This window comes from Manacus candei, unplaced genomic scaffold (genome assembly GCF_025592945.1).
Source record: "Manacus candei isolate 608988 ecotype Guabito, Panama unplaced genomic scaffold, ASM2559294v1 h1tg000037l, whole genome shotgun sequence".
NCBI classification, from domain to species: Eukaryota; Metazoa; Chordata; class Aves; order Passeriformes; family Pipridae; genus Manacus; species Manacus candei.
This window is the reverse complement of record NW_026138085.1, coordinates 17,117,999-17,145,542: the sequence shown is the minus strand read 5'-3', so window position 1 is coordinate 17,145,542 and position 27,544 is coordinate 17,117,999. Positions and strand designations below refer to the sequence as shown.

At 43.7% G+C, this 27,544-nt stretch overlaps 1 protein-coding gene across 7 annotated transcripts; it reads left to right on the top strand.

The window, feature by feature from the left end:
* The first annotated feature begins 261 nt into the window (after positions 1 to 261).
* On the top strand, positions 262 to 27,544 carry P4HA2 (prolyl 4-hydroxylase subunit alpha 2). Of its 7 annotated transcripts, XM_051794088.1 has the most exons (17): positions 263 to 361; positions 1,389 to 1,491; positions 7,187 to 7,283; positions 8,968 to 9,064; positions 10,252 to 10,403; positions 11,915 to 12,052; positions 12,813 to 13,052; positions 14,732 to 14,943; positions 15,729 to 15,905; positions 19,480 to 19,550; positions 19,785 to 19,884; positions 20,817 to 20,870; positions 23,435 to 23,494; positions 23,568 to 23,633; positions 25,739 to 25,807; positions 26,194 to 26,290; positions 27,035 to 27,544. In XM_051794088.1, exons 3-17 carry the CDS (start codon positions 7,205 to 7,207, stop codon positions 27,103 to 27,105), a joined length of 1,683 nt encoding a protein of 560 aa, XP_051650048.1. In that variant the 5' UTR covers positions 263 to 361; positions 1,389 to 1,491; positions 7,187 to 7,204; the 3' UTR covers positions 27,106 to 27,544. The 7 variants fall into 7 exon arrangements, 5 of the variants coding, with proteins under 5 accessions (XP_051650052.1, XP_051650048.1, XP_051650049.1 ...); XM_051794089.1 differs by lacking the exon at positions 23,435 to 23,494; XM_051794090.1 differs by lacking the exon at positions 23,568 to 23,633.

The window sequence follows — 27,544 nt, the reverse complement described above, 5'->3', positions numbered from 1 at the left end:
AGAGACAAGGGGGCATCCAAAAATACTCCGGTGTGCATTCGGCAGCCAAGCTCTCCCCAGAGGGATTTTTACTCCACTTTTAAGGCACCTAAGGGCTTGAAAGACCCACAAGATGTTTGATTCTCCTGGTTTTAAAGCAGATCTCCATGTCGGGGGAGTTGGGGTGTGCGCCGCTACTCGCGGCATTACGGTGGAGGGGCGGGGCGGAGGCGGGGCCTCAGACGTGGCGGCGGCTCAATAGGGGCGGGGCCGGCAGGGGGCGGGGCCCGAGCGGCGGCGCGGCTGGAACGGCCCGGGCGGTTCTAGAAACGGGAGCGGGGAGAGCGGCACGGAGCGGGACGGGGCGAGCGACCGGGACCGGGTGAGCGACCGGGACGGGGCTGGGCTGAGCCGGGCCGGGCAGGGGCTGGGCCGGTCCCGCGCTGAGGGGCTGTGCCCGGTGCCGCAGCCCCCGGCACTCGCGGCGGTCCCGGGAGCGCTGAGCCCTAAGCCGGGCTGTGCGCTGGCTCAGCGCGTGCAGCCCTGCTCTGCTGAGTTTAAACGCCCGTCCAGCCCCGGGCAGCCCCCGCGCCGCTGCCGGCGCTCGGCGGGTCCGGCCCCGCTCGGGGGTCCGAGGCGGGTGCGGTGCCGCCCCCGGGCCGGGCGCTGCGGGACAAGGGGGAGCGTGGCATCGCGAAACATCCCTGGGGTGTTCGTGAGCGGGTCGGAGGTGTCGCGGTTACAGGTACCGTGCGAGGGCTGGCTCCTCTTTTCCTGCCCTCTGGGCTCGGTGGGACTGGTGTTCCCGGTTGGATGTGCCAGCTGCGTTAATTGTTAATTGCCTGTGCGCGATCCCTGCCGGCCGCGGGCTCAGCGCAGAGCCGGCGGTGCTTCGTGTAGGTGTTGGAACCTCACTTGCTCCGCTCACGTCTCGTTTTGTGTTACCCAGAAAAGCCCGTCCGTGTGTCGGTCGGAGCACACAGCCGTGCAGCTGGGCTGGGGACAAGCCAGGGGAGCGCAGCAGCCGGGGTGACCCGGCGGGGCAGCGGCCACAGCCCCGGAGGAGAAGGTTCTGCAAGGGCAGCGCACGGGGCTGGGCTGGAGTGAAAGCTGAAGGCACTGGAGTGTCATCGCAGCTCAGCTGGGGCACAGCGGCTTGTTATGTCATAGTAATGCAAAACATGCCTTTGACCAGACAGGAATGATTTTATTTCAAGCAGCAAAGAATGTCCTTGTAACCTGGAAGCAGGGAGGATGTGTAAATAAAGACTATTTTTGGAGCTGTCTGACTTTGTGATGTTTGGTGTTCCTAGCCGGTAATCACCCCTCTTCCTCAGTAGTAAATCCTGAAGGTGAGCTTCCCCAGAAGACGTTTTTGTAACAAAACCTCTTGCTCTTTAATTTTATAGGTGCTCTGTGAGGGTGGAGCTGAGCTGAGCGGCCACTGCAGCCATCTTTACCAGGGTAATACTTCATCTTTCTGGCATTAAGGACTTGGAAATAATCCCACAGGTATGTTGTGAGTGTATATATATATATATATATAGCAACCAATAACTGCCACTCACATTTCACAAGCAGAGCATTATTCTGCAGTTGTAAATTGGCATTGCTCTGACACAAACAGACGAGAATGGGGCTTCTTGCTAATGCCATAATTTCTTGAGATGCAATTTTTTAATGTGATTAATCATACTTTGGGAAGAAGTGCAGGAATTGTGTACTTCAAAGACAGTGACAGCAGAGGGAGCAGGATTTACCAGTTAGCATAAGAAGTTTTTCAGTCGAGGTTTAAGTCAGGAATTCAATCTGTTTATAATTTCCATGTTGTGCACATTGGCAAACCTCCAAAGAAGCAAGCTGTAAACATAGATATTTTTCCTATGACTAGTTCTGATTTTTGTGTATGGTTTTCTATATGTCAGAGGCATGGGAACGTGGAGTATGGAAAGTGGGCATGTGCTAGGATGATGTTAGAGCAGAGACAACCCCTGCACCTCTGAGATAATGTCGGATTTTAATTAAATTGCTGATATTAAATGGAAGAAATAGTTCACTGACAGTAGACCTTTTAATATTAAAAAAACCTCCACCCTTATTTCTGAACAGGAGGATATTTTTTGTGCTATATGGGAGCAAATGGCAGGGTATATTAAGTATGATGATATATCAAAGTTATGGGCTTTGCACAGTAGAATGCAGTCTAAATGCTAATGCTGAAAAAACAAGCTGTAGTGGAAAAAGAGCATGGAATCTTACTGTCTTCACAAACAGTGTGGTATCTGACTCCAGGTTGCTTCTTATGGGCAGAGCTTGCAGAGTAAGTTGAAGGCAGATTTGCTGTGCCTTAGGCTGGCATCAATTTTGTTGTCTACTGGAGTGTGGAAGAAACATTCTTTGCTGTGGCTTTAAAAAACTCTGGGGAGCTAATCAAGATGATTATGGCTTCTAAGGTAGCTGTAATTTATTTTGTATTAGAAGAAATGCCTGCAGTTGTGTGTGAATGTGCTGTATCCTCATTAATGCTTGCAAATGAGCAACTTCTTCCTCGCTTTCTTTTGGCTTGCAGTGAAAAACACAAAGCAATTGTAGTGAGTTATTTGCTAGGCAATTATAATTGTTTTCAGATACACATTAAATCCTTTGTAAAGAAAGGTGGTGATGTTGGCACAAGCTGCTCTGAGCAGTAAAGCCAACATGCACTGGGGGAAGGAGCTGGGAAGCAGTTACCTAAGAGTGGAGAGAGAACTCACCTGTGAGGAGGCTCCCAGTGCTGCAGGGGAGCAGTCCCTGCTGTCCCTGGGTAGGACTGAGGGTGAGTGTGAGGTGACTCCTGACATGAGGTCCAGAATAACAGCATGATCTTGGTGGGGCTCTGACAGGTGTTTAAATCAAGAGTTCTTTGGCTCAGAGGAGGGGTTGAATGTTGGAGCATCTGAGTGCATGTGGATAATGAATTTCAGGTCTGAATTACTTGTTTCAGAGTCTTCAGGCAATGGTGTAGGTTTTTTCCTTAGGATGAAATTAATCTTTCCTTAGCATTTAATAATTTCTAAGTAGTTTTATAGCTGCTATCATGTGTCAGGCTAATCTGCAAGACTTGAAATACTGCTACAAGCTGGATGGTTTTCTTGATTGGTACTGAGAGAAGCTCTTCCATGGCAACAACTTGAAAATCTGTTTGCAATTAAGCCCTTCTTTTGGCTCTAAGTAAGCAGTCTTGCAGTTTTTTGTTTGTGCCATTTTCCACTTAAATCTAATTAGCCTTATCTGCAGCTGACAATGCTGATAGCAGGTTATTGCCTCCTTTTGGAGCTCCACTGTTTGTGGAGGGGATGAAGCCATCTGCACCACTACCCCTTGCTGTGTCTGCAGGCAATAAGACAGGGTGGAAAGCACTGGCATTTGGAGAAGCCCCAGACAGACCTGTCTCATCCAAGAGTCTGACCTCAAATTGCTGTCTGAGGATGGACCATCCTTCAGAGCCTGGCGTGTGGGCCCCGACTGTGTGTGCACCAAGAATTCATCTGTGGCCTGAGGTGACCTTGAAGTAGTGATTTGCTTGTTGGACTTCACCATGAGATTTTAAATTTAGATGCCTGTGTTAGCAGCTGTTTTAGGAGTGCTTTTCCAGGTGTCTTTAATAGCACAGGCAAGCACAGAGGAGGAGACAGGGCTGTAACCTTTTGTCATCAGCTTGTACATTGTATTCTGGTAGTTTGGAAAAATGGTATCTTAATCAGATTTTGACAGTAGCTAGTTGTGGTACTTTGTCTCACAAACTTTATGCCTCTGTAGCAACCTGTGGGTCTGTAAGAATGGAACCACACTAGGGAACAGTGGTCTGCCTTAATTTCTTGGAAGAAAAAAATTCCCCTCCCACCTAGCCCCTGGAAAGAGAGGTGACTTGGCTGGTAGCAGTTTGGAGCAGCTACATCCCAGCCCAGATCCACAGCTTCCTGAGAGAAGCCCCATAGCAAAGGGAGTGCTGTCACCTCTAAGTGTGGAGTGGAAGAACATTGTGGGGTTTATCCTGGAATTCATGTGAGAAAATGAGCGTTCACATAAGAGCACGAGTCACACTCTGGCCTGATTTACCACAATAAAGAGCATAACTCTTATTCTTTACGTTACCCAGACTGGTTTTATGTTGGTTCCACTTAATTTAATTCTTCTGCCTGAGAGGGGTGTACAAGTTTGAAGCCTGGATGAAGGACTTTTTTTTTTTTTTTTAGTCCCTGTTCTTACTTAGACTGTCAGGCAACTGGAGGACTCTTGTTCTGTGGTGAACAAAGGAGACTGCAGCATATCAGTTTGATCAGAAGTTGAGTCCTAAAGGCACTGGATGAGTAATAGGTATTTGTTTCCCCTTCTGACCTGAAAAAAAGTCCTCCCTCCTGGCTCTGGGAGTTGGCTTGAGTCTCCAGTGACTGGATATTGGTTTCTGAGTGGGTGAGGAACTGATAACCCTGGTGGATGTGCAAGCAACTTTTCTTTTATGGGTCAAGTGTGTATTTTTATATCATGCTGATTAAGAGCTTTCAGAAAGCTTATTTAATAAAGAATTCAGTCTAACTTGTGAAGAAAAATTCCAGCCTGGACTATTTTGTCTAGAAGGACCTTCTTTCCTGCTGCCAGTGCTCTCTGAAGCCTGACAGCACTCTTTCCAGTGGGAGCAATGATTCATTAGGGTACTACACTGTAAAGAAGTAAAAAAAAAAAAAAAAAGCCAAGAACATAGGCAGTATTTGTTCTACATAGGCTTATTATCTGGCATTTCTGTTTGAATAAAACAGACTGGCTTTGTAAATATTTGTCTCCGTTATCGAGGCAGGAGCTGCTAGTGCCCCTTCTGCCCCTCTTTCCCTCTTTGTTAGCAGATGGATCAGCTGGGGTGGGGTGGGCAGGCATACGTGTGTCTGTGCACACATACTCCTGCTGTCCAAGACTGTGGTTATTCAGCCTCCTGTAATTCATTATTTGTGCTGGTTTTCCCAGTAACAGCTGTGAAAAGAATGTGTACAAACAATCTGCAAACCCTGCAGCCAGGTGTCCTGCTTGTTCAGCAAGAGCTGCTTTCTCTGTTTACTGAAGTTTCTGTTTATTGACTCAAGTAAAAGTGAGTAGGATGGTAAAGCTGTTAAAGATCTGCTATAAAGACAAGCTGCTAGCTGTAGTAAGTGTACTTCTTGGCAGATATCCTCAGCCATGAGAGAACATGGTGGGGAGGTGCAGCAGAATGTAGAGTTGTGTTGTTTTAACTGGAAAATTCCCTTGTAATTGTTCTCCCAGGCTTTCTGTTGTGCATCCAAAAAACCACTCCATTAAATGATGACAGGCTATGCAGATGGACAGACGAGGCTTAATATATCCAAATTAATGTACTTCCCAAGTGTTCTTGACTTGCTGGGCTTTCTGCTACATCACTTATTGTGGCTTGTAGTATTGGCAGACCTCTGCATGGTACTATTCACTCAGCTTTGCTCAATTCTCAGATTACCCATGTACTAGTTCTGAACTGACTTGAACAAGCAGTTTGGGAATATGTGGTTTGCAGGAGGGTGAGAAACAGAAGAGAGAAAGGAGAAGACTTATTGTGATGCTGTGAGACATTTTCCTGCTTACTCATGCTTGCAAACTGTTGTGGTAAATGTTTCTAATTGCTTGTGTAGTCTTGTAAAGCAATCGGAAGAATAATTTTAAAACAATCATCTTGCCATGTGGTAATACCCAGCAGAGGACAGAGCTATTTCTGGTGTTCTCAGTGATGGTGGTGTCACTGGTGTGTTTGGTGTTTGTGTCCCTGGCACTCATGAGCTCATCTGAGGGTTTCTGTTGTGCTGTGGGCTTGAAAATCCCAGAAGGAAAGGGCAGTATCCATTTTTCATCTTCTGCCTCCTGCCATGCAGGCAGATGTGTGGAGCCCAAGGGAATAACAAGCTAGAGCTTTTCCAGAATTATCTTATTTTAATGCCTTCCTACTTGCTGCATTGTTTGAAATTTTAGGATATTCCATGTATTTTCTCTTCTCCCCTCCATTCCTCTTTCTCCTCAGATTAAGTGGTTCCATTTTGCCCCAAATAGCTGCATTTTTGCTGTATTTGGTTGCAGGTTGCAAGTGATCATTTCTAGCCACCAGTGTACCCAGTTACATGGGGTAGGAAAAAAGAATAATTGGTTTTTGAATCAAGGTGAGGAGCTGCCACCCTCCCTCTGCCACTGTGTAGGGTGTTCCTGAGCTCAGTGTCTGAGCAGCTGTGCTCCTGCTCGGGGCTGGCTGTGGTGGCTGGTCCTGCTTGGTGAACAGGCAGCTCCACAGTGAGCTGTGGGCTGATCCAAGTGCATCCAAGCACCTCATAAATTCACTGGAAATGGTGATCCTGGCCATCAGATCTCCCAAGAGGATTGCAGCTCACAGAAGGCTCTTCTGTACACACCTTGCATCCCTTCCTTCACCTGACTCTGTCTGCTGGGGCTGCCTTTCCTTCCATGCTCCCTCAGGCTGTGCTTTTGGAAGCACAACAATCTGCTTTTAGCCTCCATCTCTGGGGGCTGAGTTTCTAAACTGGCACAGCCTTTGAAATACAGAAGTCATAAGGCCTGTGCCCAGAGGCCAATATGCTGAGATGATGCATCTTGAATAAGCAGAGCTGGAAATTTCACTTTTAACTTTTCCAACCATTGCTGCCTCCTCCACACTACAAAATGCTCTATTTCTCTATTTGGCTTTCTCACTATTTGTGTTTCTAGACAGGTCTTATATAACTGAATTTTATAGCATGCTGTAAGTCTGACCATTTAATTTAGACTTATTATTATTGGAATATAATACAATTTTGTGAGTCTCATATTTTCCAGCTCTAGTTATGCGTGACATGGAAGGCACTGAGCTGCTCTTGCAAAAGAGCTTGTTCTCACTGTCTCAGTGGACAATATATTGCTTCCTTTACTTCTCTCATGTGGGCTTTCCAGTGCCTTTCATGTAAATCCCAAAGAGTATACAAGATAGCATTTAAGACCGTTAACTAACAGCTTTTGTAGTTGAAGACTTTTTTTCAAGTTTTACTAATTAGAATTCAGACTTTCAAGGACATAAATAATTTTCATGAGGATAAAATGACTGAAGGTAAAGATTGATGCCTTGGGTTGTTTTCTCACAAGTAAGTTAACTATTTTTACTCCTCCTTTTTCTTTCAATTTGTTACAGGCTTGAGCTGTCTGGAAGATGAAGCCCTGGCTGCAGTTGGTGTTCCTCACCTGTGTTTTGTTCTGGCTCACAGAAGCAGAGTTCTTCACCTCCATAGGTATGGAAGGAACCAGTGCCCGATGCTGTGCTGGAGTTAATGTGATTGCCAGAACTGTTCCAGTTTACAGCTGAAGCACATGGCTTTCTTCACATGGCCCTGTCAAACACTGTCTGTACTAGGAAATGCTGCTCTTCTGCAGTTTGTTTGCAGTCGGGTAATTTAGCACACTGTGACCAACAGGATACAAGTTTCTCTGGGGCCTCTGTCAATAAAATAAGGCAGGGCCTGTGTTCTATTAAGAATTGTGCATCTGTTGTTATCTTTAACACAGCACAACTTTTTATGCTAAAAAGCTTAGTCCTGAATTTGATTTATGAAAACAATTGAAATGATAAGTATGTGAAATATGTGTTTTCACAGGACCTGAAGTCTCCCAAAAAGTCGGATTTGGGTGTCAGAAGTAAAAATTAATAACCTCCTTGCCTTGTGTGTTTTGTTAGGCCTGAGTAAATCCTGAAGAATTCACATTATTATAAATTCACATTATTATAAATCCTAAAAACAAACTGATTTTTGTGACACTTTAGTTCCTGTGATACAACCAAGTTTGATTGTGGCAGAGCCTCAAAATAAGCACAAACTGAGTTTTCTGCTGTAACTTGGCCCAATGTTTTCCCATGGAGCAGTGTGGGGACTTCCCCTCCATGAGGGCATTAGAGGCTGATTAACTACCACTGGCTGTTCTCCAGGATGTCCTTTGAGTCAGGGGAGCTGTGCTTCTGAATGGCAAAGCTCAGAACTCCTGGTGGGTTATTTTGCACCACTGTGGAACTGCTCAGCTGGAGCCAGCAGAGCTGTCCCACTGCCAACCTCCTCACGTGCTCTGGGCTTGGCTAAACAATATTGAACTACATGTCTGTTGTTTGCTTCTTGTTTTCCTGACTTAAGCAGATTTTTATGTAAAGTTTCCCTGAAGGATCACCTTTTTTTTTACACTTACCTGTTTCTGAACCTTCCCTAACTCTGAAAATAGCACAGCCTGCTGCCTGCTATCTGCTTAGCCATGCCTCATTAATAATGACTTTGGAATGCTGCAGCTGAAGCTGTGGCTGCATTTGCAAATCTCAGCCAGTCTTTCGGTTTGGGCTTTGAAAAGCCACGTTCGTCATAGCAATTAGGACAGACATGTGAGCAATTCCCACTAATACTGATCAGGAGAGAGTGTGTGTGTCATCTATGAACATTAATCTGAAATCCCTCTGTATGTAATGTTAGGTTGTGTTTCCACAGTTACCCAGATTGCAGAGCTGTAAATTTAAATGATGCCAGTGATTAGGTTAATAATTTGTTAGTGTGACCTAATCTGTATCCATATGTAGCACAGATGCTTTGGCAACTCTTTGGATCTTTTGTTGCTTCAACTCAATAACTGTATGAATGTAAACCCTTTATTTTTATTGTCCTGCATACACTTGCAATGCTAAAAGTCAATGGGAGGGTCACAGCAAAGCTACATGAGCCACTGAAGCTGAGACTTCAAAAGCCCCTGGAAGGATCTGAATGCCAGACTTGTATGTCTAATAGCTGTTGTGGTTTACAGGCATTGAAGTGCACACCCTTCATTTGTCTGTTCTTTATGGTGGTTTTCATAGCCCTAGAGCATTTAAGGTTTGTCTTCTGTGCACTTGGAAATCATTACTTTTTTAGGTCTGATGAACATTTGCTCCTACTCTCTTTTTAGGGCAAATGACAGACCTGATTTATGCAGAGAAAGACTTGGTCCAGTCTCTAAAGGAATATATCCGAGCAGAGGAGAACAAGCTCTCTCAGATTAAAAGGTAGGGGGGGAGATTTGTGTAATGAAGAGTGACAAAATGGCTCATCTGTGTTCAATCACACCCCACCTTTGTCACCACTCTCTGCTGTTGGTATTTCCTCAGCAGATGATCACAGTGAGACCAGAGGTACTAATTTAGTTTAATTTGTGTCCATAAACCTGCAAGGAGGGGTCCCTGCTTTAAATGTCATTTAGAATTTGCTTCTTTAGAAATGGTGGTTTGCTGGGCCCTTCCTTCTTTGCCTGGTCCTTGTGCCATCACAGAACTCCTGTGGAGAGGACACAAGTCACATCAGAGGAGTCTTGTCACGTGAGCTGAATGCCCCTGTGTGCCAGTGCTCTGTGCTACCTGTTGTTTCGTGCCATCAGCCCCCTTACAAGGGCAGAGTGTGCCAGGGGCATTGTGTGGTGGTGCATCCTGAATCCCTGGATTCCATCCCATCCTGGCTTTGCCCACAGACACCCCTCAGAGACAGTTCTCCTGCCTTTTTCTCTCCAATTGTTGACCTGGCTGTGGCACATCTCAGTCATTGTCCTGATTGCTTGGATCACTTGAAAGGCTTTTCCTGACAACTGCAATTTTCTGTGTCCATGAGGGAAGATTGTTAATGCTTATCTAGCCAAAAACAGTGTCTACTAGGGTGTGCCACTACGATAGTCTAAATGAGGTCCAGGTTCAGAAGAGTCCAGTGCCTCTAAAAGGAGCCAAGCTTTCCAAAGAATTTCTGAACTCCAGGCTGTACGTGTCAATCTGACCCTTTGGGAGTGTAGGGTGAGGATGGGGCTGTGGAGGAGTGAAATTATAGGAATTCTCATGACATATACCCAAAATGTTCTTTTCTTGGAAAGCTGCCCTTTGGAGGAGAAGCAGACTCCTCCTGAAGTATTGATAAAGACAGTATCTGTTCATTCTGTGTATAAACTGGTGCTTTTAAGACTCATTGCAAGTGAGATGCATGCCTACTGTAGTGAGGTTTAAAGTAGTAATCAGGGAAATTATTTCATTTTAAAAGAGACTGTTGTGACTTAGAAAAAAATCTGCTTTATACTTCTGAAGTTGAAAGGTTGAAAGCTGGGTTTGATAGCAAAAGCAGCAATAATTTGATCTAGGTGTGTAATTGGAATGACTTAAGGAAGATGTGCATTCATGAATTGTTCTCAGGCTGAGGTGCACACTTCTCATTCCAGTTGGGCTGAAAAAATGGATGCACTGACCAGCAAATCAACCTCTGATCCAGAAGGGTACCTGGCACACCCTGTCAATGCTTATAAGCTCGTGAAGCGTTTGAACACTGACTGGCTGGAATTGGAAAACCTGGTTCTTCAGGATACAACACATGGTAAGGAGTTCCTGGGGAGCTACTGGGAGGCAGTCTTAGGACAGTTGTGTATCCCCTCGTGTTCTGGAAAACCACAAGCTCAGCTGTGGTTTAAATACTATTGCCAAGTTTGTTTGAAGCAAACTAGTGTTTGTTTCTAATGGCCACTTGTGTGCTGGTCAGCCAGGAGAGGGAAAACTGCCACTGGAACACTCAGGGAGGGCTCAAAGAACCTGTGACCTGCTTTATTTGGGGAAAAGGGAGAAAAGGATATGCTAAAATTGTCAGCTGTGGTGCCAACTGTTGGGTTATGTTCCTTTATATATAAACTACTTCATCTGCTTTCTCTGTCTGTTCCTTCTCTTGTTGATCTTTGTTTAATCATGTTGATCAGTAGATAAGATTAAGATTCAAAATGAGTCCCATACTGAACTGGTGAATGAATTTGTATCACTGAGAGTTGGCAGATGTTCATAGGCAGTCTGTTGATAACAGGATAATATACAGTTGCTATCTGTAAACTTATCCTTCTAAATCAAGTGCTTCCAATACTAATCCTTGGTTTTGCATCATTTTGTCAGTGCCTGGCTGAATTTGCTTCCATAGCTTTTTTTTTTTTTTTTGTTTAAAGGTTTATTTTTACTGGACTCCTTGAAAGTGAGGTAGAGGTGGCAATGTTTTTCAGGCAGAACACTGCATGTTTTCCCTTTCTTCTCTGCATATGCTAAAGTTTAGGTACTTGGAAGTTTTTTCCAGCCAAGACTTTTATTGCCTTTTGGAATAGTCATCCTAGATGGAAATAAAATACTCAATTCTTTTGAGTACTTCTGTCACCAATTCTTTCTCTAAAGGTTTCCTTTCGTACTTTGTCTTGCTGCATGAGTGGAAATGGTTGGTTTGTTTTCCTTCAGGTGATGGCTCCCAGTCCTGCCCAACCAGCCTGCTGTGTAGCCTTGATATGCTATGTAGTGCATTTAATTTTATTTCTGAATAATTTTATTTTTTTTTTGACAAGTTTAATTTGTCAGGTTTAACCCTCTCACTGGGTAAGGTCCTACCCTACTGAGGTGATCCTGGATCAGGGTCTCTGTCCCTTGAACTGAGATTTGAAAAGCTCTTATGGCTTTACAGGTTGGAGTACAGAGTTGGAGATCCTTGACCAGTATGACAATTCACAGTTGTCTCTGTGGATATTGCAAGAGAACTGATGAAAACTATTTAAAGTTTTCATGCCAAAAAGAGACACTTACAGGAAAATGAAGATGATTAGGTTCACATTGTACTTCAGTAATTGTGAGACAAGAAAACTGAGGTGTTTAGTTATTTGTCCCTTATTTTTTCCTCATTAACTGTATTTCATAAAATGAGACAGAAAACAATGTGTTTATAACTTGTGAGCCTAATAAGGCTTTAAATCTGGATTATTTGAATCTCATTTCCCAAGCCAAAGCAGATGTTTCCTCTTCTGCATTAATCTAGCACTGATATTTATTCAAGCTCTGGAAGTAATGTCTTTCCCTTTTACTGCAAAGGCTTTATTGCAAATCTGACAATCCAACGCCAGTTTTTTCCGACTGAGGAGGATGAGACTGGAGCTGCGAAGGCTCTGATGCGTCTGCAGGACACCTATAAACTGGATCCTGAAACTCTGTCCCGAGGGAACTTACCAGGTAAGTGCACCTAGGTCTCCTCTGCTTGAACAGAAGTGGGAACATCCTCAAGCTCTCTCCAAAAGCCCTTTGTGAAATGGGGATTAACAGTTTTTGCTACAGATGTTTCAGAAAGTACAGAGACACGGTGGGATGTCTTGGTAGCTGAGACCTGATAAGTGTTTGTTGCTGCTGCTTATGAGAGACTTACTGAAACAGGTTATGGTTACTGCCAACACTCTGGTTACAGACTGAACAGGCATTGGCAGAGTGAAAGTAGATGAGCTGACTCAGTGGTTTTAGTTATTATATGTGGGGGCTTAATAATGAACTTAGTTTTAAGTCTTATCTGTGCATCTGCTGAGCTGGAGCAACTGAAGAGCAGTGCAGTTACAGTCAGATGTATACCCAGTTTGTCTAAATAACCATCAGCTTGCTTATGCACAAATATAGATCTCCAGTAAAGAGAAACAAGCTGGCTCTGCCTGTAGTCAGGCTTCTCTGCCTTTGTCTACAATAGAAAACACAATAGCTGAACACTATAATTTCTGCTAAACTTCTCTTGGTTTCCAAAGGAATTAATTAAAATAGAATTAGGATAGAATTTTCCCTTTAATTCTGAAGGTGACCATTTTAATACTGAACCTACAATATTGTCAAAAAATTGCCTTTTGGAAGCATTTTTGGATGATAAAAATATGTACTTAGAGATATTTCTCAGTGTATTTGAAGGCAAAAGTGCTTCTGTGTGGATTGCTCAAAACTGTCTTTTTGCTTTTAGGAGCAAAATATAGATCCACCTTGACAGTAGGTGACTGCTTTGGCATGGGGAAGACAGCCTACAACGACGGGGACTATTATCACACCGTGCTCTGGATGGAGCAGGCCCTGAAGCAGCACGACGAGGGGGAGGAAACTGCAGTCAGCAAAGTGGAGATCCTGGATTATCTCAGCTATGCTGTGTTCCAGTTTGGGGACCTGCACAGGGCCATGGAGCTCACCAGGCGCCTGATATCCCTGGGTAAGGACAAAAGGCACGTCTGTCTGTCTGCCTGGGCAGCTCTGCCAGCAGAGCTGAGGGCACTGGTGGCCCCAGCACGCTGTGAGCTGGCTGGGAGGAGGTCCTGACAGAGGACTTTAAAATAAATGTGGGTCCTGGAAAAAATCCAGTTATTTATACATGAAGTATCTTTAACAAACTGTCTGATGGTCCCTGCTGTTGTTACCCAGAGCCCCCAGTGTGTGACTGCAGGGCCTGTGGGCTTTGCTGCAGTGTGCTGAGACACTGTGCTGGGCAATGGTTCAAGCCTTGCTTGTCTCAAGTGGAGACTGAGGCTGCCACAGACTTGAGCAGAGTGCTGCACCTTCTGTCAAGTCCTACTGACTTTAGATACTCCTTTTTTTCCCTCAGTGCAGGTACTCTTCAATGCCAGAAGAATACTTTGCCTGAGATCTTAAAGTATTTATTTCTGAATATTCAGAACAGATTGAGTTTCTTAAAACCTGCTTTTATTTCTGGACTGTTTCTAACTTTCTCTTGAGTAAGCAAATAATCATTGCTTCCTATCCAGCTTTGCCTGCTTCCTGCATTGGAAAGGTCTGTCCTCCTCAATTAGAGTTGGCATTTACTGTGTTATGTATTTGTTGGGTTTTTAATGAGCTGTGGTTCTTAGTTTAGATGTTAGCAGCATCCTGAGTGTGGGTGAAACCTTCCTATTGAAAAACATGTATTGGTCTAATTTCTGCAGACATTAGAATTCTTAGATTAAAATTTATAAGATTGTGAATATATATTGAATCTAGCTCCCTCTGCAATGGGGCTTAGCACTGATAAATGCAAATCCTTATCAGCAGCAAACAGTGAAGCAGACTTGGCATTCTCCCCTGGGAGCAGAAGGTTCCTCTGCTCTGTGCTCAGCTCCCTTATCTGTGCTCTCATGAGTGGTGACTGCAGTGACCTTTGGGGTTGGTTCCACGAGATAAACACAATAAGCTTGGCAGGGCCAGAAGGGAAAGAACCTGTTCTAGGTGCCAGTGTCCAGAAACAATGGTGAACAGGTTCCTTCTTAGTTGTGCAGGGTAAAGATCTGTTGCTGTTTGATTCACACCAACGTCACTAATGAATCACTGATGATCTATTAAAGGTGCTGTGATCCAGGATACCTCCCCTATAAACCTGGGACAGCTGGGGATGGATGCTGTGGGTGGGCTGTAAGGTGGTAACACACACCTTGGAGCTTCCCAATGTGGGGGAAGTCTTTGGAACTGGAGACTGCCTGGATTCCACCACAGTCCCTGGTTAAAGGGTGCTTGTACAGTGTGGAGAGGAGGGGTGCAGCAAGAGTGCTGGCCTGATCTTGGCTGATGAGCTCTGTGATCTGCTTGTCTTGGGTAGAACTGGGCAGAAAAGTTGAGAGAAAAATGAGGAATGTGAAGACCAAAAACTTCTACTTTTTTTTTTTTTCTTGGAATACAAGTTTTGTGATGAGTTTTTCCAGAAAAGATTCTTTTGCACACTGCGCCTCTCTTTCCTCTGTAAAGATAGAAACTTCTCAGTGCTGGTTTTTAGTGTAGACTGGAGCCTGATGATTGGTTTAGGAAGGGAAGAACTGCTGCTGTCTTGATTCAAAGGCTTGTACATACTAACAGCTCCTGAGATTGCAAAGGTCACTGGCTGTGTGTGCTTTTGTCCCCATGAAGACAGCACTCACGAGAGAGCAGGCAGCAACCTGAGGTACTTTGAGAAGCTGCTGGAGAAGGAAAGAGAGGAGAAGGAGAGAGAAAAGCCTGTAAACAGGACCAGGACAACGACAGAAGCTGTGGTGCAGAGTGGAGCCTATGAGAGGCCTCTTGACTACCTGCCAGAGCGGGACATCTACGAGGCCCTTTGCAGAGGGGAAGGGGTGAAAATGGTAAGAGAAAGACAAGAATTTCCTGACTGTGCTGCCTTGGCATAAGGGTGGTCAAGCTTAGTGTGGGACACGTTAAGTTTTTCCTTCTGTAAAGCTGCTTTTAGAAGAAGTTAAATGTAGTTCTGCCCAGGCTGAGGTTTGTGCCTTATGTCTTGGCTTCTCCACCTTTAGCTCTTAATCCTAGACACACAAACAGCTCTCAGCTGTACCTCTTAGAGGTTGTTGAAAATTGATTCTCCTCAGTCTGTCTACTCAGCCCTTTTAAAGCCAGCTGTACAGATATCCAAGGAGCCTTTTTCCCTGAGAGCTGCTTATAATTTGCTTATAGAATCACATTATTCCTTCCCTTTTGCCACTTAAAGACATGTCCTGTGGTGACTATTTTGACTAATGAGTCTTCAGTACCTCTCAACAAACACGGCTTTAATTCTTAGTGCGGGAAAAAGAATCAATTTATTCCATCTGCATAATCTTAATTATAAAAACCAGGCTTTTTTACAGCTGGTTACTTGTGTAGTTCTTTGCTTAATCTGTAACCTGTTGTGATTTAATTCCCCTAAAGGTCAGTGTTTCAGATGTTGCTCAGTGGCACCTTGAGTGGAATACCTTGTTTTTTATTAGCAGTAAATTGCAGAATCAATCCTGCTTACCTCTCATATCTGCTGGCCAGCTGATGGTTTTTACAGTGTTTGTGGAATGAAGCTTCATTTTCTTTTCTTGTCTTACCTGTTTTCAGTTCATGAAGTGTTTGAGCAAACAATGCTTTGTTTGGCATTTTGTTTCAGACACCTCGAAGACAAAAAAGGCTGTTTTGTAGGTACCACGATGGAAACAGAAACCCCCACCTGCTCATAGCTCCCTTTAAGGAGGAGGATGAATGGGACAGCCCTCATATTGTACGATACTATGAAGTCATGTCTGATGAAGAAATCGAGAAAATTAAACAACTAGCTAAGCCAAGGGTAAGTTTCCCTTTTTCCATCTCACTAATGACTGCTAATTCCATGCTTTAATCTCCGTTAGCAAAGACTAGGCAAAGGATTTGAAAGATCTGGTTTCATACCACAGATGATACACTGCAGCTGTGAGCCTAAGGGGAACCATTTGGAAACTGCCTGGTGATGTAGGACCATAAAGCCCAGGCTCCCGAAGGTATTTATGCATTGTTGCACTTAATTATGCAAAGCTCTCAGTAAATGGCTTAGAAAGCTTTTAAGCAATTAACCTGAAAAGACCTGAAAAGGGAGATGGTGAGTGACTTACAGCAATAGCAGTTGGTGTGCAGTATGCCTGAAGTCTGCCTTTTGAAATGGAGCCAGACCTAAATGACATTTAAAAAGCCCAAATCTCAACAGAAGTAGGAAGGAAAAATAGGGATTTTTTTTTTTTTTTTAAATTGTGCTAGGAAAATATCTAGAGCCTTGTTTGTTTTGCTTAGGGGGTCCTGGAATCCTCTGCTTCTGTTTTAAGCCATAGGTGTTACCTCTTAGGCATGGTGTGAGTTCTGGTGACCCTGCACACAATAAAAAAGCAGCTACCTAATGCAAAGGTAGTGATTATCTCACTGATTTTTCTGGAGGTGGAATTTCCTCCCTGTCACCTGTCTGGCAAGAGGGGTTTGGCAGTGTGACAGTAGTAATTGATGCTACACCTGAGCTTTTCTGTCAGGTCTCAGAAGCAGTAAAACTGAACACCTCATGGCTTATAGATGAGGGGCTCATTTTAGCCCTCTTTGGGCTACTGCTCTGAAATATGGTACTAAAATTCCAGTGGAGAATTACCCTTCTGTATGTATTTCTAAATGCAAGCATAAATAGTTAGAAACAGATTGAGAAACTGAGGCTTCCCAAGAACATGAATAATTTGGGATGTTTGTGAAGCTGGACTTGTATGACTACCAGCCAGCTATGGGAGTGTTGGCAGAACACTCCTGTCCCAGGGAGGACTCTCACCTCCATAAATGGAGACTTTTTCCTATTACATCATACTATAAAACTTCAAGAGCTTCAGATAAAATGGAAGCATTCACATAGAGCACGTCACTTAATCCATTTTATCAAATAAAGAGCTTTCTAAAGGCAGCTTTTTTTTTATTTTCCCTTTTTATTCAAAGTTTTATGGAAAGTCTTAAGTCTTGCTCACTGAGTTCTTCTTATACTACTAATGTCAGAGGAATTTTTCATTTAATCTGTGTAGTGTAGGACTGGGATCAGTCCCTATAAGAGCAGGTAAATATTAAGGTCTTAAGATTCAGATGAAAGTTTTTGATTTAAAAAAAAAAAACAACCATTTTGAGGGTGGGTTTTTTTTGGTTTTTTTTTTTTTTAAATCTGTCTATATCTCAGCTGCAGGAACAGCTTTAAATTCTGTAGTACTACTGAAAGAATGGAAAATGCAAGTCCTGTGATGAGATGGTCCTTAATAAATACAGCTTAATTTTAGCCAGGAGATTTTAGTTAGTAATTATAGGAGCTTTCAGACAGAAGTCTGAAGTGGTATTTTAGTTTTAGGCTTAGAAAGATGAGCACTTTTCTTTATTCTAAAACACATTTTGCAAGAAATTTCTACTTTTGAGTCCAAGCACTTCAACATTATCTCAGTTTACACTTGCCAATATTTTTTGTAGAGAAACAACATCTGTATGTGATTGGGAGTAGCTGCAGTCAAGTGGGTTTGCATGCTTGCCTTGCAAAATGCAATCACTCTTACTCCTCTTCCAAAGAATAGTTCCAGCTTTTCAGGCAATCCATCAGAGCTGGCTGGGGAGGGTCAAGGGAATTCTTAACTCTGTTGATGCAGATAGCATTGGGACAGGTCTGCCATCAAAGTAGGAGAACCTTATTCCCAAAATTTGGAATGTTACCTGCAACCCAGGCATGTCTGAACAGGCAAAACCATGGCCTGGAGCTGGGGGGATGTGAAGATCCCTGAACTTGGTGCTGCAGGGTTCCAGCAGTGCACAATTTCAGAAGGAAAAGCCAAGGGAGTGCCTGCTAAACTAAACACAGACTCCCAGAGGAAAACTAGATGAGGCTTCTGGCCAATGTAGTGTGTTATGATGATTCCTCAGAGCCCAGCAAATGCCTGGTATAAGGCTGATTTCTCCACCCTGAGAGAGGAAGCCTCACATTTATCAGCTGATTACACCAACTGAGATGTAGATTGTATGTCTGAAGTGAAGAAACCTGTCTATCAGAGCAGATAGGGAATAATATCAATGTCAGTTCTGATTTATTTAGATCAAATGCTAGGTGCAGAAATCAAGCAAGTATATACAAGCTTGAAAATGGCAGCAGAATGAAAAGGTTGGGAAGCAAAAATTATATCCCCAAAGCTGTGCTTCAGTGTACAAGTGAAGAACAGCACTCAGTCAGCCTGGCTCGTCTGTTATGATTTATGCAGGAGAAATCTGGAACAAAATAGCAGTGAGTCAGAATTACAGCAACAGCTGTGCCAAGAACTCTTGTATAGGGACAAGACAGCTGACATGGATTGTAAAGCTGGCTGGAGACTTATTGGAGGGAAAAATGAGGGAAATAATGACTGCATGCTCTGGAGAAGATGGCTTTTCAAATAAAAAGGCTTTCTATGACCTGTAATTAAGTGGAAGGAAGGAGGCATGATTTAGAGTGTTTGTGGTTTGCAGGAGTTTAAATTTAAATGTGGTCTGAGCTTACAGTCAAAGAAAGGACTGTCCCAGTTCTTGTTCTCAGCTGCAAGTATGAAACCAAAGAGACCTGGTGTGTTGTTAGCAGTCACTGACACCACAGCAAACCTCATCAGTTTTGCCAAGTTCCAAATTTCTCCTACAAATCTGATGATATGACCTAAACACAGTGATAAACTCACTGCTTAAAACTTACAGGTGAGCTGTGCTTTTTACAGTTATCTTCATCATGTAATAATACATCTCAAACTGTCTCTGAACTAGATGTTCCAGGTGTCTTCTGGCTGGAAAATCTGAGCACGGGAATGTTGAGAGTTGCTCTCAGGAGTTTTCTACCACTGTGGATTTGCCTACCCCATAATTTGTAACTCATTCTGTGAAAGTTTTCACTTGTTATTTTTCATTTGAGAATGAGGTAGGGTTATTTTAGTCCACATCAGGAGCGGGCTGATTAAATTTCTGGAGTATCCAGTGATTTTTCTCTATGCCAGGAACTTGGGCTTCATATGTTCTTAGCTTTCGTTGTTGTTCCCTCTTGCTAATATTGACTCCAGCTGTTTAAAAAAGTGCCTCCAAAACGTGTTCAGCAAGGAACTCATGGATTCAATGAATATCATGGCTTGTGCACTCAAATCAGACTATTTTCCCAGGATCAAATGCAGGTGCTGGATTGTACTTGTGTTTCTGCATGTACTGTTTGAGCATGAAATCAGAACAAACTCTAGGTTGGAGCTCTAACTTTCATCCAGTGGTATATATTGAAGTTGGACAAACCAGGTTTTGATTTTTGGTTAAGATGAGATAAAAAAAAAAAATTTCTATCCTGTAGTTGATGTGTTTCTTCCCCCTTGGGATTTTTTTTGACACAGCTGGCACGAGCCACAGTACGTGATCCCAAAACCGGTGTCCTTACAGTGGCTAGCTACAGGGTGTCAAAGAGGTAAGAGAGAGAGTTGAGCTCTAAGGTTTTTGTGCTTAACAGCTGTTGTCTGCTTCCTACCTACAGCTGAAAACTTGAACTGCTTTGCATGTAACCAAAGCCTCCCCAACAAATGCATGGAAAATGGCTCTTTCAGCCATCTAACTGAGGGCAGAAGAATCCTTCTGCCTTAGGAAGCATGTTCTTGTGGTTACTATTCCAAAACAACGTGTTTCTATCCTTCCCTTGTGCCAGCTCATGGTTGGAGGAAGATGATGATCCTGTTGTGGCCAAGGTGAACCAACGAATGCAGCAGATCACAGGGCTGACAGTGAAAACAGCTGAGCTCTTGCAGGTCAGTGCAGTGGCTTCATCCTGGTGGAATTAGCTGGTGGTCTGGTGCAGGAGGATGTTTACCCTGAGTGTGCTTGGCAGAGAAGGGTGGAGATATCAAAGAAATGGAAGATGACTTTGTGCAGGAATCTGTGATTTACCAGTTTGTTTTGAGAAAAATGCCTGCTGCTTGTTTTCAAGTCTGCAAAAGCTGAACCTCCTTCCTATCTGAACCTTTCAAAGACCCAAACACTTTTCATAGTCCTGCTGTAGTTCTCATATGAATTCTGACCACTGGCTGTTGGGGAGGGGAAGGAGAGTAGCAGTGGTGCAGCACTGCCAGAGTAGCTGTACCTGCCCTGTTTGCTGCTTCTCTTCCTCCATGCTCCTTGAGTTCCTGTTTCAGAGCCTGATTAAAGTGCTTTATTACAGAATATCCACAGAAAGCAGGCAATGGTGTAAGGATCTGGGAGACATGTTAAATGCAGCCTCAGAGTAGCTAAATCACATTATGTGGTGGTCAGGTAAAGTAAGCAAAGGAGTGCTTCTAAGCTACTTTGAGCCTTCTGTGGTCCTGGAGGGGCATGTGGATGTAACAAATCACACAACAAATCTAATTCTGTCTCCTAAGCTGGACACAGAGAATTGATCCCACTCAACTGCCTTCTCTTCAGAGAGAAGCAAGTGTGTGGTAAAGCTATTGCTGCTAATTCACACGAAACAGGCTGTTTTAGTGATAAGTAGAAACCCTTGAACTACGAAAGGGAAAAAGCACTTAAGTCGTTTCTCATCTGTGTACCTCCCTCCTGGCAATCTAAAAAGAAATGAAGTGTGCTATAGATAACAATCTTGCCACAGAGTGCTGTTTCTCAGAGCATGTTTTGGATTTCTGAGAGCAAATGCTGTTCAGCAGCAGCAGTTCAGTGGATGTTTGTGCTTCCTTCCATGCTGTAGGTTGCCAACTACGGAATGGGAGGGCAGTATGAGCCACACTTTGATTTTTCTAGGGTAAGATCACACTTGCAATTATTTCTTGGAGGGATGGGGAGGGGGGAGCGGCTTGGTTTGAGAGAACACTGTTGAAACTGTTTTTTGTTATAGCAGTTATCATGCAGGCCTGTTGCATGGATGGACTGTGACTTTTGGAAAGCCTTTGCACTGCCTTCTCTGATGCTGACAGTTCAAGAGAATAATGAACAGATCTTCCTGCATATCTCTGTGACCTCGATTCCTTGCACAGTATAGACAGGAAAAGAGTCATGTAGCACTTGAATGTGCTCTTTCCATTGCTTCGTTTGTAAACTGGGGTCTGCAAGCCCTGAGTTGTGAGTTTGCCTTGTTCCATTAGGCTTTTGAGTTCAACAAGGTTGTCCAAATCCTGTTTTGCTGGATGTTTTAAAGCATTTTGCAGGAGGTGGCCGAGGAGGAGAGATCCTCCACCTTCCCTCCAAAAAAAGTAGCCATTATGGAAATCCTCACGGGTCATACAGCCCTTCTGGCAAAAGCCTTATTGTGGCTGCAGCTCTGGGCTCTCAAGAGGGTATTATGATGCTAGTTTTTAGCACTTGGACAGTGTCCTGTTCAGGCTGGACACTAAGAAGAATTTCTTCAGCAAGGGTGATTAATATTGGAATGGGCTGCCAGGGAGGTGGTGGGGTCACTGTCCCTGGAGGTGTTTTAAGAAAGGCTGGACTGGCACTGAGTGCTCTGGTCTGGTTGACAAGGTGCTGTTTGGTCACAGGTTGGAGTTGAAGATCTCAGAGGTCTTTTCCAGCCTCACTGATGTGGGGTTTCCTGGGTCAGTGTTAAGGAGGACAGTGCTCCAGGGAGCAGGGGAATGTGCCGGTGGTGGGTGCTGGATCCACACCGGGCACTAGAGGGCTCTGCCTGGCAGAGAACAGCTCTGGTTTGCTCCAGGCTGGGAGAAAAGAAGAGCAAATTCTTAATAATTACCCTGAGCCACTTCAGGAGCCTGCTAATCACACTGAAGAGCTGTAGTGACTGGTAGTTTCAAATATAAAACCCATCTGATGTCTTGCTTTCTGTGGCACTTCAGTGGAATCTGGCTTAATTCAGACTGTCAGGGTGGTTTTACCTGGTAGAAGGCATTGCTGCAGCCAGAGCACACAACCCAACAGCTGAGTGCAGAACTGAAGCCACCCAACTTAGCACTGTTTAAAAAATAAAATAAAAAAATCCTGAGTTTCAACACCATGGAAGCTCATACTTGTTAGCTTTGGCCCACTGAGACAATTTTCCTGTTAGCTTTGACTGCTTCGTTTCCTGAGTCAAGCAAATGCTCTCAAATTCTCTTCAAAGCCTTTGAACTCAAGGGACCTCAGGCATCAAACTGGCCAGTGTGGGCTTTGCTGTTGGAAGAGGCAGCTGGGGCAGAGCTCCACTTGGAACATGCCCTTGGCTGCAGGGTCAGCCGGGGCCGGGCGGTCGCAGGGATTGCTGCAGTTCTGGGCTGGTCCTGCAGGCTCTCTGTGCATCACAGATTTGCTGTGATCAGCCTTGCAGCTTTTTGTTCCCTCTCAGTTCTCAAATAGGGGCACTTCAATAGTTGCATATTGCAACTTGGAGATTTTAGTAATTGTTCGAGTTAGATATTTTTATTTTTTTTTTTGCTCTTGAAGTTCAGAAATTCAGTGGCAGTAACCAGGGAATGCCCTGTATCTCACTGCTCCAGTGTTGGCTCTTTTGGGTTGAATTTGCACATGCAGAGTCTTGGGGGTTTTGTGAACCCATTTCAGGAAAGACCTCTTATTTCTTAAAATGTATTTCAAGTAGATTGAACTATAACACCTTACAGACAGTGACTGTGGTTTTCCTTACTGTTTGTCTTTTTAAATACTGATTTATTCTTTAAATGTTAAATATTGTTTTTGTGTGTAAGAATGCGCTTGAAGATCTCCTGACTGAAATGATTTCCTGACTATTAGCAATGTAAATAACCTTCAAACAAATGAAATGAAAAGTTAAGAGAGACACTGGTATTCTAGATTTTCTTTCTGCTTCTAAACTGGCACCAGTGAGATCTCCTACTTCAACAAATGAAACTCAATTTTTCTTACAGATTAAAGACAATTTGATCTTTTTGATGTGGTCTTTAGTTGTAGACAGGCAACCACCTGAAAGAAGTTCATTATTGCTACTCTACAGTTTTGTCTGCTGGCAAAAAAAATGCATATTCTCCTCTCATGACAGTATTTCTTTGAGTTGCTGTGTCTATGAGAATCTGCTGTGTTATCTGGAGCCCAGTGAAGATTAGGTTTTTTTGTATTCACCTCAGCTGTTGACTTTGGATGAGTGCCCAGGACAACAATGGCCTGTTGTTAACCTTCCTTGGCTAACGCGTGTGCCACAGGCACTGCTTCTCCTCTGCCCTCAGAATGGCTTTGGTGCAGCTCCTCCGTGCATGCAGCTTGGGATGGCTTCCCTGGCGCCCCAGTGAACTGTCCCCTCTCTCTGCCAGCTCTTTAAAGTGGGCCTGAGGATCTCTGCAGAGCTCCCTGTGGCTCTGGTGGGAGCCTGTGTGGAACTGGGGTTAAAGTTGTTGTCTGTTGCAGCGCCCCTTTGACAGCACACTCAAATCGGAAGGAAATAGGCTAGCGACGTTTCTTAACTATGTAAGTACCTCTGTCTGTCTGTCTGCTGTCTGAGAGCTCGAAATTTGCAGTTTGTTCTCATTTAATTTTATAGAAAGATGAACCAGATGCTTTCAAGCGGTTAGGGACTGGAAATCGTGTGGCCACTTTTTTAAACTATGTAAGTATGATTGATGATCCTTTGTGCATTGAGCATAACCTGAGCAGCATCTTATTTACAGCTTGGGCAGTTGGTTATCTGTAGAGAAACCCCTGACATCTGGAAGTAGGGATTTCATTATTCTTGCAGCATCAGGTGCTGTCCCATCTGAACTGATAAAATTCTGCTGGTATTTAACCTCGGAGCAGAAAATTTGAATTCAGGACCCATCTTGCCCTTTTTGGCCACTCTGCTATGGAATCTTTTACTTACTTTGATTCCATGTGGGGAGAGGAGAATTTGGCTGATTTTCCAAAGGCAAATGTAGGGGGTACTCATGTGGTGTGATGTTGGAGAACTTGACTATCAGCCATGTAATGAGACAGTCATGTTCTGCCACCACTGTTGGACAGCACTTGATGATGTGGTGTGTCAGCCTCCTCCTCAGCTGTGTGCCAAAGCCAGAGGTGCTCTGGCATAGCTGCTGCTTCAACAAATGCAGGAGGCAGAGCTGATAACCTTGGTGCCACTGGGTTTGCAAGTGCAAAGTTGGAAGATCCATTAGTTGCATGCATTATACAGCCCACAGACCACGTACGCTGGAATCCTAAACATCACTGCCACCACAGCCTCAGGCTTTCACAGCAGTCCCCTGACAATATTTTATCTGTAAACATATACTCACTATATCATTAGGATCACCTAATCATCTCTGTTTAACTTCTAAGTGATACAACTTTAAAATTTTGTGATGAAAAACGTGTGGCTGAGCTGGTATTTTGAGTGTGAAATACTGCTCAAAACAGAATCAGAAATACTTTTAATTTGATTTATTGGGGGGAGGAAATAATCTCTGAAACAAAAATTGGAGTAAGATAGGTAGCTGTGAAATAGTCTGCTGCAAAGAGGTTTTCATTTTAAGGTTAACTCAACCTGTATTTTGTTGGCTTCTCAGAATTTTGGACAAGCCTTGATTTAGAGGGAATTACACACCCCTTATTCTCTGCCAGCTGTACATGGTCAAAGGCACTTTGCCCTTGTTTCTCCCATGTAGAACACATCACACATGTGCCAACAGCCTTACTAAAAAGAGTGGTTGTGTTGCTAAGACACAGGTATTAACTTGCAAAGTTGCATGCACAGGCTTTCTAGCTGGCAGGGGCAAACACCTGGTACCTGTGGCATCTTGTGCCCTTTTATTGTAGGTGCCAAGCAGGAGGACACCAGAGTGGTAATAACATCTGCTCTAAACAGAAATCCAAGTTGCAACAGAGAATATGGGGGCTTGGGGGGTGTATTAATAGTAGTTTCAAAGTTTAGTGGGAGCTGGATCCAACTCATTTATTTCTTTTAATCAGAATGTGACCCAAAACTTACTGAAATCAGTGGAAAGACTTTCTGTTTTTAATGGGAGTGTCCCCAGGAATTTCAGTGGGGTTTGGGTCAAGTCTAGAATTTATAATGAGTCCCTTGCTACTGATGGATTCAATAGGGTTAAATTCATGCCAGTGTAGAAGGGCAAAGCATAAATGCTTTTCTTTAGAGTCCCATAGCTGTAGGTGTTAAAGCTTGAGCTGCATAAAGCTCTTGTAGTGGTATAACACTGCTGGTGAACAGCATAGAAATGGTGCAGAAAGTGAGGTTTTCTAATAGTTTGTATAGTTTTTGAAGTGGTTGACCAAGATGCATAAACTAAATCATGAAAATTATTTCCAAAGGCATGGTTTCAATTTATGAGGAAACATGTGGTTTAACAGACACTGGTTTCCCTAATTGGATCATAAACTGGAATGAAATTCTTGAAACACTTACTCTGTAGTCCTTTCTCTTGTTCTAGAGCATTAGCTCATTAACACTGCAGGTACCCAACTGCTAGTGGGTAGTTGAAGTAAACACTAAATAATCTAGACATAAATAACCTGGACGAAAGCCTTGAGCTGAAAGAAAATTCTTCAGCAACAGGTACTGCTACTTCTGCAGTTGGTGCTGGTTGAAGCACATCCTTTCTCTTCAGTGCCCCTTGTAGAGGTGCAAGTGGAAATCTCAGGCCTTGGGGCACTTTAGCTTGTGGGACTGCATGGATATAAAACCTTTAAATGGACAGTTTGTGGGCTTTGTTTTCTCAGATGAGCGACGTAGAAGCTGGAGGAGCTACAGTTTTCCCAGATTTTGGGGCAGCAATATGGCCCAAGAAGGTAAAGCCTGTTGGTGTTTTGGTTGGTTTCTTCTCTCTCTGGTTACTGTCCCTGCCTCAGCACAGTCCATGTAAAAGTCAGCTGATGTGACAAAATGCTCTGCATTGCTGATCTTGCAGACTAAAAGGCATCTCCCTTTTTTTGTAATGTATAAAGTGAACAGTTTCTCTGTACAGCTGCTTTTAGCAAAATAAACCTGTGTGTTCAGGTAGAACTCCTCTGTACTCTGAATCAGTGGTGCTGAAGGTTCTCCATGAGCTGTCAGTGGTGATCTGTTCCAGTGCTTCCTAAGAGCCTGTAGCTGAATTCAGAGGCACCCCCTCTCCTTGGTGTGACCTGTAACTTACCCTGGCCCTGACTAATCCACATCTGATTTCACTTTTCAGGGAACAGCAGTGTTCTGGTACAATCTCTTCAGAAGTGGTGAGGGGGATTACAGAACAAGGCATGCAGCTTGTCCAGTACTAGTAGGGTGTAAATGGGGTAAGTAATTCTCCTTTAGAAACAAAACCTTGAAGGAAGGCTCATGTATATGCAATTTGGGGATATACTGACCCCTTATAACAGCATTTAATAACCTGAGTGTTGCCATTTTCACTACCAGAATCATTTGACCATAATGAAATTTCCCACAATCAGTCTCATGAAGCATTAAGCAGCTTCATTGTTTAGCTGTAGCTTTTCTAGTGAGTTTGTTTTGTTGCCAATGATAGCACAAAGTGTAAGAATGTCACTGTTTTTTGTGGTGCATCAGCATCAGGATAACTTGAATTATCGTTTGGCCAGAATCAGATCTGTTCTTACAAAACTTTGTGCATAGTTTTAACTGCAAAAGGGTGAGAGCTCCTTGTAATGTAAATAGGAATGTCTAGGAGTTTTTGCTTACTGCTGAAGCTTCTCAAGCTTCATGTCATCCCTTCCCACACCTGCCCTCCCCAGCCTCCAAGGTGTTCCCCTGGAGTGCCAGAGCACGCTGGCCTGTCAGTGATCCCAGAGCCAGAGTACACTGCTCTGCTGCTCTTGGCTCCACAACTGTGCAGTTGGGAAGATCCTTTCTTCCCCAGCCCTTTGCATCTTTGTATGTATTTCCCCTGGGGTGAGTAGAGAACTCTAAGCATGGATCCTCAGACTGAGAGATGAGATTTTACTTGGTGTAACCAGCTGGGTTGTGGTGACACTCACACTGTGTACGTGGTGGTGACTGACTCCAATTCCTTGTCTCCACAGTTTCAAACAAATGGTTTCATGAAAGAGGAAATGAATTCTTAAGACCTTGTGGGAGAACAGAGGTTGACTGAACCCCAGCCTGCTGCAGGCCTTTGTTTCTGTTTCCTTTTCTACTGTTGTTTGTTCCAATTCATTTCTAAGAAATGATCCATCTTTTTCTCCAGGAGTCCTGTCACTTTACACAAAAAGGACAACAAATTATCTAACACCTGTGAAAGAAAGCAAATGGTATTGTACACATCCTTGTGTTTTGGGTGCTGTTATTTCCATGTCCCCCCACCTTCCCCCCTCCAGTCTTCCTCTGTAGTAGTGGTGCAAACAGTGCTGTGGGCAATTCAGTGTTTGGGTGCTTGGTCTTGTGCCTTTTGTACCTCAGAAGATTTAGATGTTAAATATTTCTTTGAACCAAAGTTGTTTGTTTGTTTTTTTTAAAGTTTTGTGTACATGTTGATTTTGTTGTATTTCTATGGATCACAAGTTTTGAAACAAAAATAAATGTTCTTTCCAGAA

Bases quoted from the DNA above. Each gene is read 5' to 3' on its own strand.
- P4HA2 (XM_051794088.1), top strand. From the start codon at position 7,205: ATGAAGCCCTGGCTGCAGTTGGTGTTCCTCACCTGTGTTTTGTTCTGG. The intron at 13,053-14,731 runs GTAAGGACAAAA...GTCCCCATGAAG, and splicing joins CAGGCGCCTGATATCCCTGG to ACAGCACTCACGAGAGAGCA. The intron at 20,871-23,434 runs GTAAGATCACAC...TGTCTGTTGCAG, and splicing joins CACACTTTGATTTTTCTAGG to CGCCCCTTTGACAGCACACT.